Below are 13,288 nucleotides of genomic sequence, written 5' to 3'. Positions count from 1 at the left end.
GATGTACTCTGCAGAGGTGAACTGTGGCAAGGGGGTCCTTTAGAGTGACAGCTGCCCCTGATATTCCCTGATTTTATTACATTTTATTGAATGTCTGACGGTGTTGACAAAAAGTGGGGACGCAACTTTAAAATCATATTAAACATGCATGTGTCATTAAAAAACAACACTGCTTTGATAGGAGATATTATTAACTGTTGCTTTTGATAAAACAAGCTCTTTTTCATCATAAAAAAAAAAACATTTTTTTCCATTTTATTGCATATGAATGATTGAACCCTTCTCTGTGGACACACTGTTTTAGATGTAGTGAGAGGACATTAAGAAACACAGATTTGGTATAATAATGAGAAAATTAAATTGAAGGTGATAATTGTGTTAAATACATTCTATTATTAATCCCTCATGACATTTAAAATTGAAAATATTTTTATTTTTAAACCTAATAGCAGTTACCCTTGCTGGACCTGTTTTGTCCCACGTCTCAAGAATGACTGCAAGAATAAAATTTCACGAAAATTTGATTTCACAAAAAAATGTCATAGGGCCTATCATTGGGACTTATGTTACATAAGGTTATTCGAAATCGAATGCAATTCTATATTATAAAGTTAAGTATTCCGTTTTCTATGTAAAAGCATAGTATAGTATAGTATAGTAGGCTATAGTAGTATTGACAAGCTGACTCGACTCATACATTCTGGCTGGGTTTGTTCCATACGCCATCTATAGGATGACAGCAGTAGACCAACTTCCAAAAGACCCCACTAAGACATTGGGGATATTCTTGCATTAATAAATTCACTGATCAGAAGCTTTGGATATTTATGGAGCACGTGAATCCAGAATTTATTGTATATGTCATCTAATGATGTGATTAAAATCACACAGTCACTGTGCAGAGTACAAGTACAGAGTTATTTAAATGCATCTATAGCTATAGCATCTAAACATAAATGCTTATTATTTATTGAAATATTATGTAATAGTTTAATTTATTATGATTTAAATAATAAGGGTGCAAGTCAGAATTTAACTGGAGGTTTGGACAAAAATACCCCAAATACTTCAAATGTATGCTAAAATTACTCACATGTGATATATTTCAGTATATTTTCTCTCCTCTTACGCATTTCCTCTGACAGTGTAGCTGTCAGATAACCGCATTCACTGTTGAAATTAGACTATGTGCTGCTAATATAATAAACTAAAATAATAATGTTTTAATTAAAATTTTAGGAAACACTGAATGTGTGTGGGGGGGGGGAAGCATTCATGTAGAAATTGTATTGTGTTATGATATCCTGTGCATTATTTTATATTTGATTTGATTTAGAACAAAAAATACCTTCAAATTGTAGAGGTCAGTTCAAATGTAAATAGGGATGGTGCAGTGCACAAGAGATAATGTGGCATTTTTAGCACTGATAAAAACGTATAGAAAGATGAGAGACCAGCTAAGGTACAATTATACCTTGTCAGTGCTGCAGTCCCTCTCATTAGAACCAGCCAACTTGTTTACACTAGTGCGAGCGTCTGTGTCGCGCAGCCGGAAGCATATGTGGTTAGATAAAGTTTTGACATTCAAAATGCAGTGAAAACATGGCGGCGCCCATGACATGGAAAAGACTTGTGTTCTCTGCGTATACTCCTGCTTTCTCTTGGGTTTTTACGAGTGTAACAGATCGCTTTTTTAGGACACATGAGCGGAGGAGAGGGTAAATGATAGCGGTCGTTTGCATTACATAAAGACAGTCGATAGAAATCGCGTAATATTAAAGTCAAGCGTGTTTGGCTAATGTTAGCTTGTGGTTGTGTAAAGGAGAGTTCATAAATTCATGTGTGGAGTTACAGTTGTCAAAGTGCGCTTGAGAATATGAGCCGTAAACATTAGATCAATAAAGATGTTTGCTGTTTTTGCTGTACTAATGTTCATTAGTTTATTTCCAGTAAACACTCTTTCTTAAATATGTATACGTATACATAACTATAGTTCACCCCAAAATGCTATGAAAGTAAATGGTGACTCCTTAACATATTCGTTTGTGCTCAACATACAAAATGTATGTAATGTAGGTTTGGAACAGGATGAGGGTGATTAAATGATAATGATACAGACATAACCTTTGTTTTGGGGTTATCTAACCCTTTAATGAGCTGTTAAACTGCACACTTGTTAGTGGGATAGTAAATCAACTAAATAACTTCAGCTAGATAAACCGAGACTGCAGGCAGAAGATCAGACATGGTTTATCAGCAGACTCAGCACTTGCTTTTATTAAAATTATATCTGATTCAGACATGTCTGATCTGATAACTCAGCTGTACACCAAATTCATGGATATTTGTTCATGTTAACCAGCAGATGCTTCTTTAAATGTTTTTTTTTTTTACAGAAAAATGTAGCCTAAGTTGGCCTTTAGTTGATCAGGTATTCTTGTGAAACTGCTGTTATCAGATGTGCATTGCAATGAATAAGGTTCATTCAAGAAGACTTAAAAGCACTGGTTTACAAAGCAGCCATTCACTGCTTGCATTCTTCTGAAAAGGTCGCTTTAATCAAATCACTTTTCAGTCTGATATAAGTAAAGGCCTATTCCTGAATTTTCTTCACTTGTTTAGGCAGATGTGACGTCTATAACGGGCTATGAAATGTGGGTCCCGTTTTTAAGGCAGGGTTGATACATCTGAGAGACGCAGATAGCTAACTTGTATAGATTCGTAAACTCACCCACGATTGACCTTCACATTGTTTTATGCTTAGTCTCCGCAGGGTCACGGCGCTCTCAGAGGCGCCTCTTTTCATTTTGTTTTCTCAGGAGTTATGTGAGATCTACTGTAGTGTGCGGTGAGACTCCGGGTTCTGTGAAGAAAAGCACCGTCTGGGTTGTAGAGAACTCAGTGTGACCTTGGTGTTTGGCAGTAGATCTGAGTGAAGGGTTGAAGTTTGAGACTTCATGCTGTGTCATACAGACCATATTACTGCCTTTGTCTTCTGAACCCTGTTGCATTTGGAGCTAGACTTAGGGCCCTGTTCTGAGTAGTTGGAAATCAAGTTTTGAGAAAAAGAGTTGTTGGTTGAATTATTGCTTTTCAGAATCACAACAACTATTAAATGTACAGGTCTGTATTGCACAGTCAATCATCTCTCCAGCATTTGTTTTTGGTGTAATTGCATGTGCTATTGAAATGTTGAAAAGTAATATTTTGTTAGTTATTATTACAGTTTTATTCACTGTTCTGAAAGAGGCGACAAACCAAGATGTAAAAATAATGATTTTGTTGATGATTTTCCAAAGAACAAAGCAAAAAGTACTAAAAATAAAGTATTAGGTTTTTAATTAGCAAAAATAGCTGAAAATACACTGTCGTTTAAAGTTTTGGGGTCAGTAAGATTTTTTTTTTTTTTTTAAGAAAGTAATACATTCAGCAAAGTGACAATGAAGACAGTTATAATTTTTTTTAAAAACTCAATTTCAATAAACTGAAAATATAAATTAATACATGTTGAATAAATTACATTTTAAAATATATTCAAATATAAAACAGTCATTTTAAATTGTAACGATATTTGACAATATTACTGCTTTTACAGTATTTTTGATCAAATAAATGCAGCTGTTCAGCCACCAGATTTTACAATATTTACTAATACTGTAAACGGAAGCACTGCAGTGCATTGTGTGCAGTGGAAGAGGTTTGCCAGCCTTGGATTCTGATTAAAGGTTTTCTCCTCCCCTTATTTCTCTCTTACTTCCTGTCATCCTGTAGGTCCACTGTGCTGCTCTTGGCCCCTCTCCTGGCAGAGGCAGACTCAGGCCCCCTGGCCTCCTCCAGACCTCCAGGCTTCACTGGTGTCGAGGGCCTCCACTCTCGGTTCCAGTGGATGGCTGATCATGTACCTGCTTTCAGGGTCCCTGGGGGCCGCATACGCATCCTTCACTCACCTGATGAGTTTTATCAGACTATGAAGGTATGCTTGAGTGAGTGAGTGAGTGTGTGTGTATGTGTATTTACTGGGTGAAAGCCAAGTAATTGCACCTTCAGAGAGATGTATTGCCAGTAAATATGACTATAAGGTTGTAAAAATAAAAATCTCTGATATCTTATTACCAACAGATATTATCTCACTCCATTTAGTGCCTTTCTATTTATAGTCATATTTATATCATGTCATTGTAAAATATATTATGTTGGGTGATATTTATGAGAAGGTGATGTTTATTTAATAAAACAGGTGGATCTTTGCCAAATGACCATTCTAAACGTCATAATTTATGTATTGGTATTAGTTGTATGATTTTTAACATTAAGAGAATGTTTTATCCAGTTAGATATTTAATAGGTTTAATTGTAATATTGTAAAAAATAAAAAATACATATTTGCGAAATGTTTGTCTTTTTATTTGAACTACTTTGATCTTGCCATGAAAATAGCTTTTAATTTCAATATGACTAATGATGACGATATGATAAAATAATGTATGATTAAAAATGAAATTTTGGTCAAATCCTTTTTTTTTAATTTTAGAAGATTGTCTACCTGTTTTTATGTAGACAATGGTTTGTCTTAAATCACTTTTTTTTTTTTTTTCATAATATATCTTGTAAAAAAAAACGTTACTCAGTGTTTCTCATTCAGTTTGTTGTACTTTCTGTTTGCCCAGGCTCGTATCAAGACAGCCAAGAGTCGTGTGGTTATGGCTTCACTGTATTTGGGCACAGGACCACTAGAGCAAGACCTTGTATGTAACCTGTCTGCACACATTTCCTGTCACTGACCAGTAAATATAACTTAGCCTAAGAAGGAAAAGGCTGTTTTTGTGCAGTTGACTGTGGCCTGTTTAAGAATTTTACATAAGAGGAAGTTGCTCAGGGAAGTTTATCATATCTCATCTTCTATTTTTACTTCTGTAAGATTAATACAATCAGGTATAAACAGTAGATCATGCCACAACCAAAGTCAAATCTGCAAACATATTCTGAAAAATGACCTCAGCAGAATTTAATTTTATCAACAGAATTTGATCTGGTGGTGTTTGCTAAATCTCAATCTAAAAGTTGAATTTAATCACCATCTCTGCGCACTAAAGTGCATTTCCTTGTTCATATTAACATGCGAAACCTGCCAGACAAGCCATAAGGTTCCTGTAGCAGAAGTAGAATAAAAATGAAAAATAGTACAGAACCCTAAGTTAACCCTAGTTTAAGGTTAAAAACTTGTCAGTCTAATGTGGATAATTAGAAGCTGCTTTCAGTGACTTTCTAATTTCTTTTGAAGGTTGATTGCGTGGAAGAGGCATTAGAGCACTCACAGGAAGATCATGTACCTGATCTCAAAATGTCTTTTTTGCTGGATTATACCAGAGGCTCAAGAGGTCTGTTTCTGTCTTTCTTTTACTCATTTCAAACACACACACTCAGGCTTTGTTCGGACAGACAGCAGCTGGCATATCCAACCCAAATCCTTGGAGTTGCTGTAGTCTGAACGGGAAAAACATAGGATTTAGGGCTGCACGATAAATCGCATGCGATATTTAATGCGCATCTTGTCAGTAAAGCCAGTTCTTTAATCAGCGGTAAATCTCCATCACCTGCGGGCTTTCACATGGAGCAGCATTAACTACACAGAGCCGTTGTTCACTGACAAGCTGCGCAAAACCACAATCATATTTTGCGCATGTTTTGCGCAGCTTGTCGGTGAACAACGGCTCTGTGTAGTTAATGCTGCTCGATGTGAAAGCCCGCAGGTGATGGAGATTTACCACTGATGACAGAATGGCTTTACTGACAAGATGCGCATTAAATATCGCATGCGATTTATCGTGCAGCCCTAATAGGATTGTGATCCAATACGATCTAAATCACACCGTTAAGTGGTTTTCACTCATTCACTCATTTATGGTGACAATGGAATGAAGGCAAACCATATGCATGATTGTGTGAAATAGTGTGATATATCTGATGTGTCTCATGAGTTATGAAGTCATTACTATATATATCAGATATTTACTACACTGAACATGTGGATCTGATTTCATTAATTAAATGACAGTGTGGACAATCAGTCCCAAAGATCAGATTTCAAAACCAGATAAGATTATGTGCTGTGTGAACAAAGCCTCGCATTCTCACTTATTCATAAACTTCCCTCTGTCTGTATTGTTCTTTAACTTCTTTTTGAACTATATTCTATGCATTCTGAACAGTCATAGCTTGATCTTTTCGATCACATTTCTGTGAAACCATCAGAAGGAAATAATGCCTACAGGAAAGCCCCTGCCACTGTTCGTTTCCCTTTGTCAACACTGACTAACATGCGTATGCCATGTCTATTCTGATATAACTGCCTGGGTGTAATTTTGGAGGATTTCCAGTTTTAGTAATTGTACGTTAGAGTTCAGACCTTTTTATTTTACCTTGCAAACTACTTGACAGGAACTGTTAGTCATTCCATTGACAGCTTTCAATGTGTTGTACAACTCGCCTAATGATGCTGTAAGAATTCATAATCTAATATGTCATGGTAACTGAAGCATCATATTGCAGCATAGAGCTTAATTTTAGTGGTTCAGATTCTGCTTGATCTCCTGAAAACGACTCATTATGAGAGGATTATGAGAGGGTGTTCACAAAGAGAGAGATGTGTTTTTTTTTATGTGTTAGCAATTTCTAGAGTGAACGACTGTAACTGTTGGCAATGCGTACAATATCATCTTCTATGCAAATGAGCAGTGACATGATGTGACGCCTACCAATATGAGTGCACCGGGAGGGGTCAAGGTTTGGTTAGTTAGCAGTGTCCCATTCTCAAAGCATCTTTCTCCATTGACATCCATTACAATAGCTGTGTATATATACTATATAACATATACTAGCATTCAAAAGTTTGTGGTCAGTACATGTAAATGTTTTTGAGTATTTTATGCTCACCAAGGCTGCTGTAAAAATACAATAACAGTAATATTGTGAAATACTATTATAATTGACTTTTTTTTTTATTATAATATATTTTCAAATGTAATTTATTCTTGTGACGGCAAAGCTAAATGTTCAACAGGTATTACTCCAGTCTTGAGTGTCACATGATCCTTCAGAAATCATCCTAATATGCCGATTTGCTGCTCATGAAACATTTCTTATTATTAGCAATGTTGAAAACAGTTGTGCTGCTTAATATTTTTGAGGCATCCATGATGATTATTTTAGGATTCTTTGATTCTTTTGATCATCATTTGTAATATTATAAATATCTTTACCATCTTTTTTCATCATTTTCATGCACCCTTACTGAATAAATGTATTAATTTCTTAAAAAAACATATATACATATATATTAAAAAGGTGAAAAGACTATTTTTATGTCTGCATTCTTTGGTATCAAAGCTATATCTTGCTGTAGTTCTATCATGACAACTCTCGGAAGATTGCAACATGAACCAATCAGCGTGTGCCAAGTAGTTTAATGCTGTGAATATCATCAGTTTGTGTTAACGACCCATCAACATGCGCCATCTAGAGTTTCATGACAGAACTTGGCATTTACAAGTGAAGGACTTGGAACTGACTAACTGACTATAACTTTTATTTGTTCCCAAAGGGCAATTGTTTTACAGCTTTCCTTCAATATGGAAAATGCAAAACTAAAGAGACTTTATACTATATAATAACTTAAACACAGAATGAACTGAAAAAAATCAGTGAACATTCAGTCACTGCGGGTGTTCTTGAGGGCAATCAGCCAATCAACCTCCATCAACCTCTAGTTTTTAGTGAGAATGTCCCATTAGTATATCTAACGCTTACTTCAATGTATGCACTGACTCATTGCTTCTCATTTCCCTATTTGTTATTTTTCATTTGAAGGTAAGCACAATTCCCGCACAATGTTACTGCCGCTGCTCCAGCGTTTTCCTGAGCAAATGAGAGTGTCCCTGTACCATACGCCTGACCTGCGGGGGCTGCTGCGTCTTCTGGTTCCCGAACGCTTCAATGAAACCATCGGGGTGCAGCACATCAAGGCATACCTTTTTGACAACAGTCTCATTATTAGTGGGTGTGTACACGTGCATATGTCACAGCAAAAGTGGATACGACACATGTTCGTAAACATATGTTATGGCCGGGTAACTAAAATATGCTTGCAGTGTAAATTTCTCTCAGACAAAATATTCCCATAGTTATTGCTTTTCATGGTTCTAGGTTTGTTTTTAGAGCATATGGAGCTCATGCAAACCGCCTGCGCTCAGTGGAGGAGGTGAATATTTGTTCGCCCACTCTTGAGTGTGATATGATATTTCATCTCATACAGGGCCAATCTGAGCGACTCCTACTTCACCAATCGTCAGGATCGTTATGTTCTGCTGGAGGACTGTGAGGAAGTGGCTGATTTCCTTGCTGAACTCGTGGGAGTCGTGGGCGACGTGTCACTGCAGCTCCAGCCTGACAACAGTGTGCACATGATTGAGGGAATGGTGCATCCTTACAAAGGCAAGTGGTTTTCCAAGGGAGGACCTGTTTAAACAGAAGCTACTTCCTTAAATGTATAATGTCATAAGACAATGAGAGGGGATTTCAATGAGAATTCCTTATAGAGTTCATTTTCATATGCTGGCTACATTATTTTAGCACCTGAAATGAGGAATTATGTAAGTTAAAAATCACATTATGTAAGGTAAATGCCCAAACACATTCACAAAATGCTAAACGCAGCTTCCTTAGCTTGGAGGCTGATTGTGAGTGATCAATTGCGTGAGGATGTAGCTAACTACCATAATAATTCAAATTGAATGCCATGGCCATGTTAACCGAAGATAAAACGGTATTTAAGCATGCAAGGTGCAGTGCTACACCATCGTGTGTATCACTTGGTTTAAATGGACTGGGTGGAATGAATATCTATTATTTATTAAGAGCATCCTTGTTTAGGTGCAGCTAGACTGTCTTAAGTGCAAGTGATCAAACAACTTCAGCATTTTTTTGACAACGAAAGTAGTCCTGATAAGAGAAATGAGTGACACTTGTGGTTTCCACCCACTCTGACATACATGAATCAGAGGTTATGATGGTAAGTCACTCATTTCCTTGTAACACCAGCATTGTGGTAACACATTGAGTATCAGGAAGCTCGGAGCCTGCTTGCTAGCCTCTGGTCTCTGTGATGCTGAGCTTCAGCCATGACTCGGTGTGTCTTACGGTCCCCAGGCTCAGCGATGAGCGCGAAACGAGTGAATGAGTGATTATGCTCATTCAGCTTCGGTCCATATCCGTAACCCAGCGTCGTTCAATGACATAATCGTGGTGGAGCGGGGCCACAGTTTGTCACAGATCCCAGAAATAGTGCAATGATGTCACCTTGCTGGTGGTAAGTGATCTGTGCTGGGAGGGTAGGAAAGGAAAGGAGAGATGCAGAACGATGATAGGTTCGGGAAGGAGCTATTTGGACCTCGATACAGTCCGTCAAGACAATGAGGTCAACGGAAAATGATGGACTGATAGCCAACAGCGAGAATAGTGATGTATGACGGTAAAAGGAGGAAAATATCAGACTGAAAAGCACATGCACTCGAATCAGGGTGACATTTCTTTATGCAACTCATCGACGACAGTATATGTACGAAGCAAAAGCCTCATCTTCCAGTAAGAGTTACTAGAGCGCTGGTCCATTGAGAAGCTTATCCGCTGAGTCGGCAGTTCGGTCCTGCCCCTGTATCTCCAGTAATTGGATCCCACAGTCTGTCGGTAAGAGCCGCTGAAATTCGTGGCCCTGTTAACTGGATGTGTTTGGACCTCTGAGGCCTGGAGGCTTGGGGTGGCTGGCTTTGCGTCCGTGGGGAAAGCCCCAGTATCCTGCTTCAAAGAGCCGTTTATTTGTTCTCCGCCGGCCACACATATTTGTGGAGGCTTTCGCTTTTTCTTGTTCTCTGCATTTAACAAACAGAATATTCTGAGCGGCCTTGCTGCACATTTTCCATCTTAACCAAATAAGCACAGACACCATGGAGCAGCAGGCTTCTGCCATACATTACCAACATGCAGGGTTCTGCCCTGAAGCTAATTCATTATTTACAGATTATCTCTCTTGCTATGAGTCACCGTGGCACATTATGTCTAGCAGAGGCGCCAGGGTTTGACAGCGCCTTTCCAGACGGTCAGCAGTTATTGACCCGTGTCTCTGAGGTTTTGATCATGCATTTGCAGGATCTCACATGAGCAAATACCTGATAGAATGGATTGGAGGGGAGCAGATTGCGTGTCGTTTCCCTTGCATACCCATTCAGATAAGTGTGAATGTAAGCACCCTGTTAAGATCAGTTGCTTAGAGTCATTCTGTTTATCATTACTATCAGGTATTTTAACTTGATTGACACGTTTCAAAGCACCTTTTCAAAACCTACTGAGTTATGCTGCTATGCTAACTGAAATAGAACTTCTTAAGTTACTTATGTTGAATGTTCTGCTTAGGCAGAAACTTCTCACGTAAAGCACATGGGAGACTCATATTTGGTTTTACAATCGTTTGTTTATATTATAAGTTAACACAGTAGTATTTACACTGTTGTTCAAAAGTTTGGGGTCAGTTTTTTTGTTTGTTTGTTTGTTTTTTTTTTAAGAAATAAATTAATACGCATAAAGTCAGAAGTGACAGTAAATACATTTATAATGTCACAAAAATGTATATTTCCAATAAAGGCTGTTCTTTTGAACATTTTGGTCATCAAACAAAAAATCCTGAAAAAAATGTATCTTAGTTTCCACAAAAATATAAAACAGCACAACTGTTTTCAACATTGATAATAATAACAAAAAAAGTTTCCTGAGCGCCAACTTGACATATTAGAATGATTTATGAAGGATCTTGTGATACTGAGGACTGGAGTAATGGCTGCTGAAAATTCAGCTTTGCCACCACAGGGATGAATTACATTTTAAAATATGTGGAAATAGAATTAAAAAAAAAATGATACTAATGTTTCACACTATTATTTTTTTTACTGTATTTTGGATCAAATAAATGCAGCCTTGGTGAGCATTGGAGACTTTTCCAAATACATTAAAATCTCCCCAAACTTTTTAACATAAGCAAAAATGTACTGTAGTACAAATAAATGTCAGATAAAATAGTCAGATTTAACTTTATCAATCTATTTTTATCAGTATTTGTCAGTAGTGAAGGAAATATGGTTATAATCATCATTTAACATGCTTTTATTGCCATTTTGTATGTTTTTTTTTTCTCACCACGGTGTATTATGGGATCATCTTCTCTATAAAAGACACAAGTGATGTGGCCTTAAAATTTGTCCAAAACGTAGTTTTTGGAACAGCTGTGCTTAAAATGCTGCCTATGTTGGCAGCTGACTAGGTTTTGGAACACAGCCCAGATGTATCCAATATTTAAGTGTTTCAACAGAGTTGTTCTCAGATGTGGTCTGTCTTGTGGTCTAACAGGTAACAGAGCAGAGTTTTCTGCATCGGCACAGAGACGGATCATGGAGGTGGTGAACACGGCCCGTGTCCGGCAGAGCATGCTGGAGGCGGAATGCTCAGACATCCTAGACTCGGACAGAATGGTGCCAAATGACACTTGGATCTTTCCACTCATGCAAATGAAGCCTCTGGGCATTCACCTGGATGAACAAGTAACCCAACGACTGCTCATAGAGCCAGGTGGAGACTCAGTCGTCTACCTGACATCGGGTTACTTCAACCTGACGCGCACCTACATGCAGCTGGTGCTGGGTGCAGCAGCAGACTACCGTATCCTCATGGCCTCCCCAGAGGTTAATGGCTTTTTTGGAGCCAAAGGTGTAGCAGGAGCAATTCCTGAGGCCTACGTTCACCTCGCCCGACAGTTTTACAATAAGGTGTGCATTTTTTTTTTACGGTTTAGCACAGGACTGGGCAGCATGATGTGTATATACTTGTGTTGACAGAGATGAACACTTCAGTGTAGACAGCTCTGTTATTTATAAAAGGAGCTATTTAGTTTTGTCAAGTCATGCCGCCCACTTCTAGTGTGGACAAGATGTAACTATAGGTTTTTTACGGTTGCCAGACACCATTACAAATTGGTGCATTAACATATAATTCAACTGATTTGTGAACTTACTGCTGCATATACTGTAGTATATCGGCTACCAAAAATATTTATAACGTATTATCATTTTACATCTTTTGTTTTTAATTAAGTTGTTTTGTACTCATGCCAAATTTCTCATTATTTTTTTTAATTGAATAATCTTTTGATTTGCTTCCAATATGGGTTTATAATGTTTTTTAAAAGCTGCATTTATTTGATCAAAAATACAGTAAGAACAACAATATAGTGAAATAGTCTGTCCTGCTTTTTGTTTAGTGAAGTTTTAGTTGACTTAAAGTCTGGGATTTAAAAGTCTTAAAGTCTAGTTTTAGTCAATTAAATTTTTTAGTCACATTTTAATCATGCCGTGTAATGGTAAAATAGTGGCATTCTTAATATTAATTCCAAATTATATTAAAGGGGTCATATGATGCAATTTCAAGTTTTCCTTTCTCTTTGGAGTGTTACAAGCAGTTTGTGCATAGATAAGATCCCTAAAGTTGCAAAGACTAACGTCTCAAACCCAAAGAGATATGTTTTATAAAAGTTAAGACTGATCCACGCCCTCCTAAAACGGCTCGTTCTAACACGCCCCCACATGTCTACGTCACGATGTGGGAAGATTTGCATAACGCCGCCCAAATGTTCACGCAAAGAAAGAAGGCGTAACTTTGATTCTCGCTGTAGTATTAGGCTTGCCGCGATAGACGGTGCTGATGGTAATACCGGTGTTAAGCCGCAACACCGGTTACGTCACTTGCCCACCGCGTCACCGACCCCCACCGTCGTTTTGATTTTTTTATAGTAATAAAAATAATTTAGTTGAGTAAAAGAACAGACACTACAATTAAAAACTGAATGCGGCTACTCGATGCAGCGTGCCGAACGACAGTCGCATCACACAGATCAGATTATTTAAAAGCAAAGGAAAGCGAGGAAAAGAGGGAATGCCCCGCCCCCGCAGTGATACCGGTATTACCGTTGTTGTCACGTCGATTAACCGGTGGGAAAATTTCCTCACCGTCACAACCCTATGTAGTATTGTTGCTGCCGCCACCGCTGTGTTTCGTTGTAAAAGCGAAAGTACTTTCTTTGGTCTTCCAAAAGAGGACACAACGAGAAATCAGTGGTTAAATTGTATTTACAGCACTGTTCCAGAACAGTTCAACCCAAATATTCAGATGTGTGCAGCACATTTTATGGAGG

General features: G+C 37.8%; 1 protein-coding gene across 3 annotated transcripts in view; it reads left to right on the top strand.

Annotated features, from left to right (window-relative positions):
* Nucleotides 1-1,602: 1,602 nt before the first annotated feature.
* The window catches only part of LOC107684081 (CDP-diacylglycerol--glycerol-3-phosphate 3-phosphatidyltransferase, mitochondrial-like), a 22,107-nt gene continuing 10,421 nt past the window's right edge, over nt 1,603-13,288 (top strand). For all 3 annotated transcript variants that reach the window (XM_016480242.1, XM_016480244.1, XM_016480243.1), the window contains exons 1-7: nt 1,603-1,718; nt 3,772-3,973; nt 4,668-4,745; nt 5,282-5,378; nt 7,867-8,056; nt 8,312-8,490; nt 11,452-11,867. In XM_016480242.1, the coding sequence (XP_016335728.1) occupies nt 1,603-1,718; nt 3,772-3,973; nt 4,668-4,745; nt 5,282-5,378; nt 7,867-8,056; nt 8,312-8,490; nt 11,452-11,867 (1,278 nt within the window). The remainder of the gene's footprint in view (nt 1,719-3,771; nt 3,974-4,667; nt 4,746-5,281; nt 5,379-7,866; nt 8,057-8,311; nt 8,491-11,451; nt 11,868-13,288) is intronic.

This window comes from Sinocyclocheilus anshuiensis, unplaced genomic scaffold, assembly GCF_001515605.1.
Source record: "Sinocyclocheilus anshuiensis isolate Anshui unplaced genomic scaffold, SAMN03320099.WGS_v1.1 scaffold553, whole genome shotgun sequence".
Classification (NCBI taxonomy): domain Eukaryota; kingdom Metazoa; phylum Chordata; class Actinopteri; order Cypriniformes; family Cyprinidae; genus Sinocyclocheilus; species Sinocyclocheilus anshuiensis.
The sequence above is the reverse complement of the archived record's forward strand: the minus strand, read 5'-3'. Positions and strand labels throughout refer to the sequence as shown.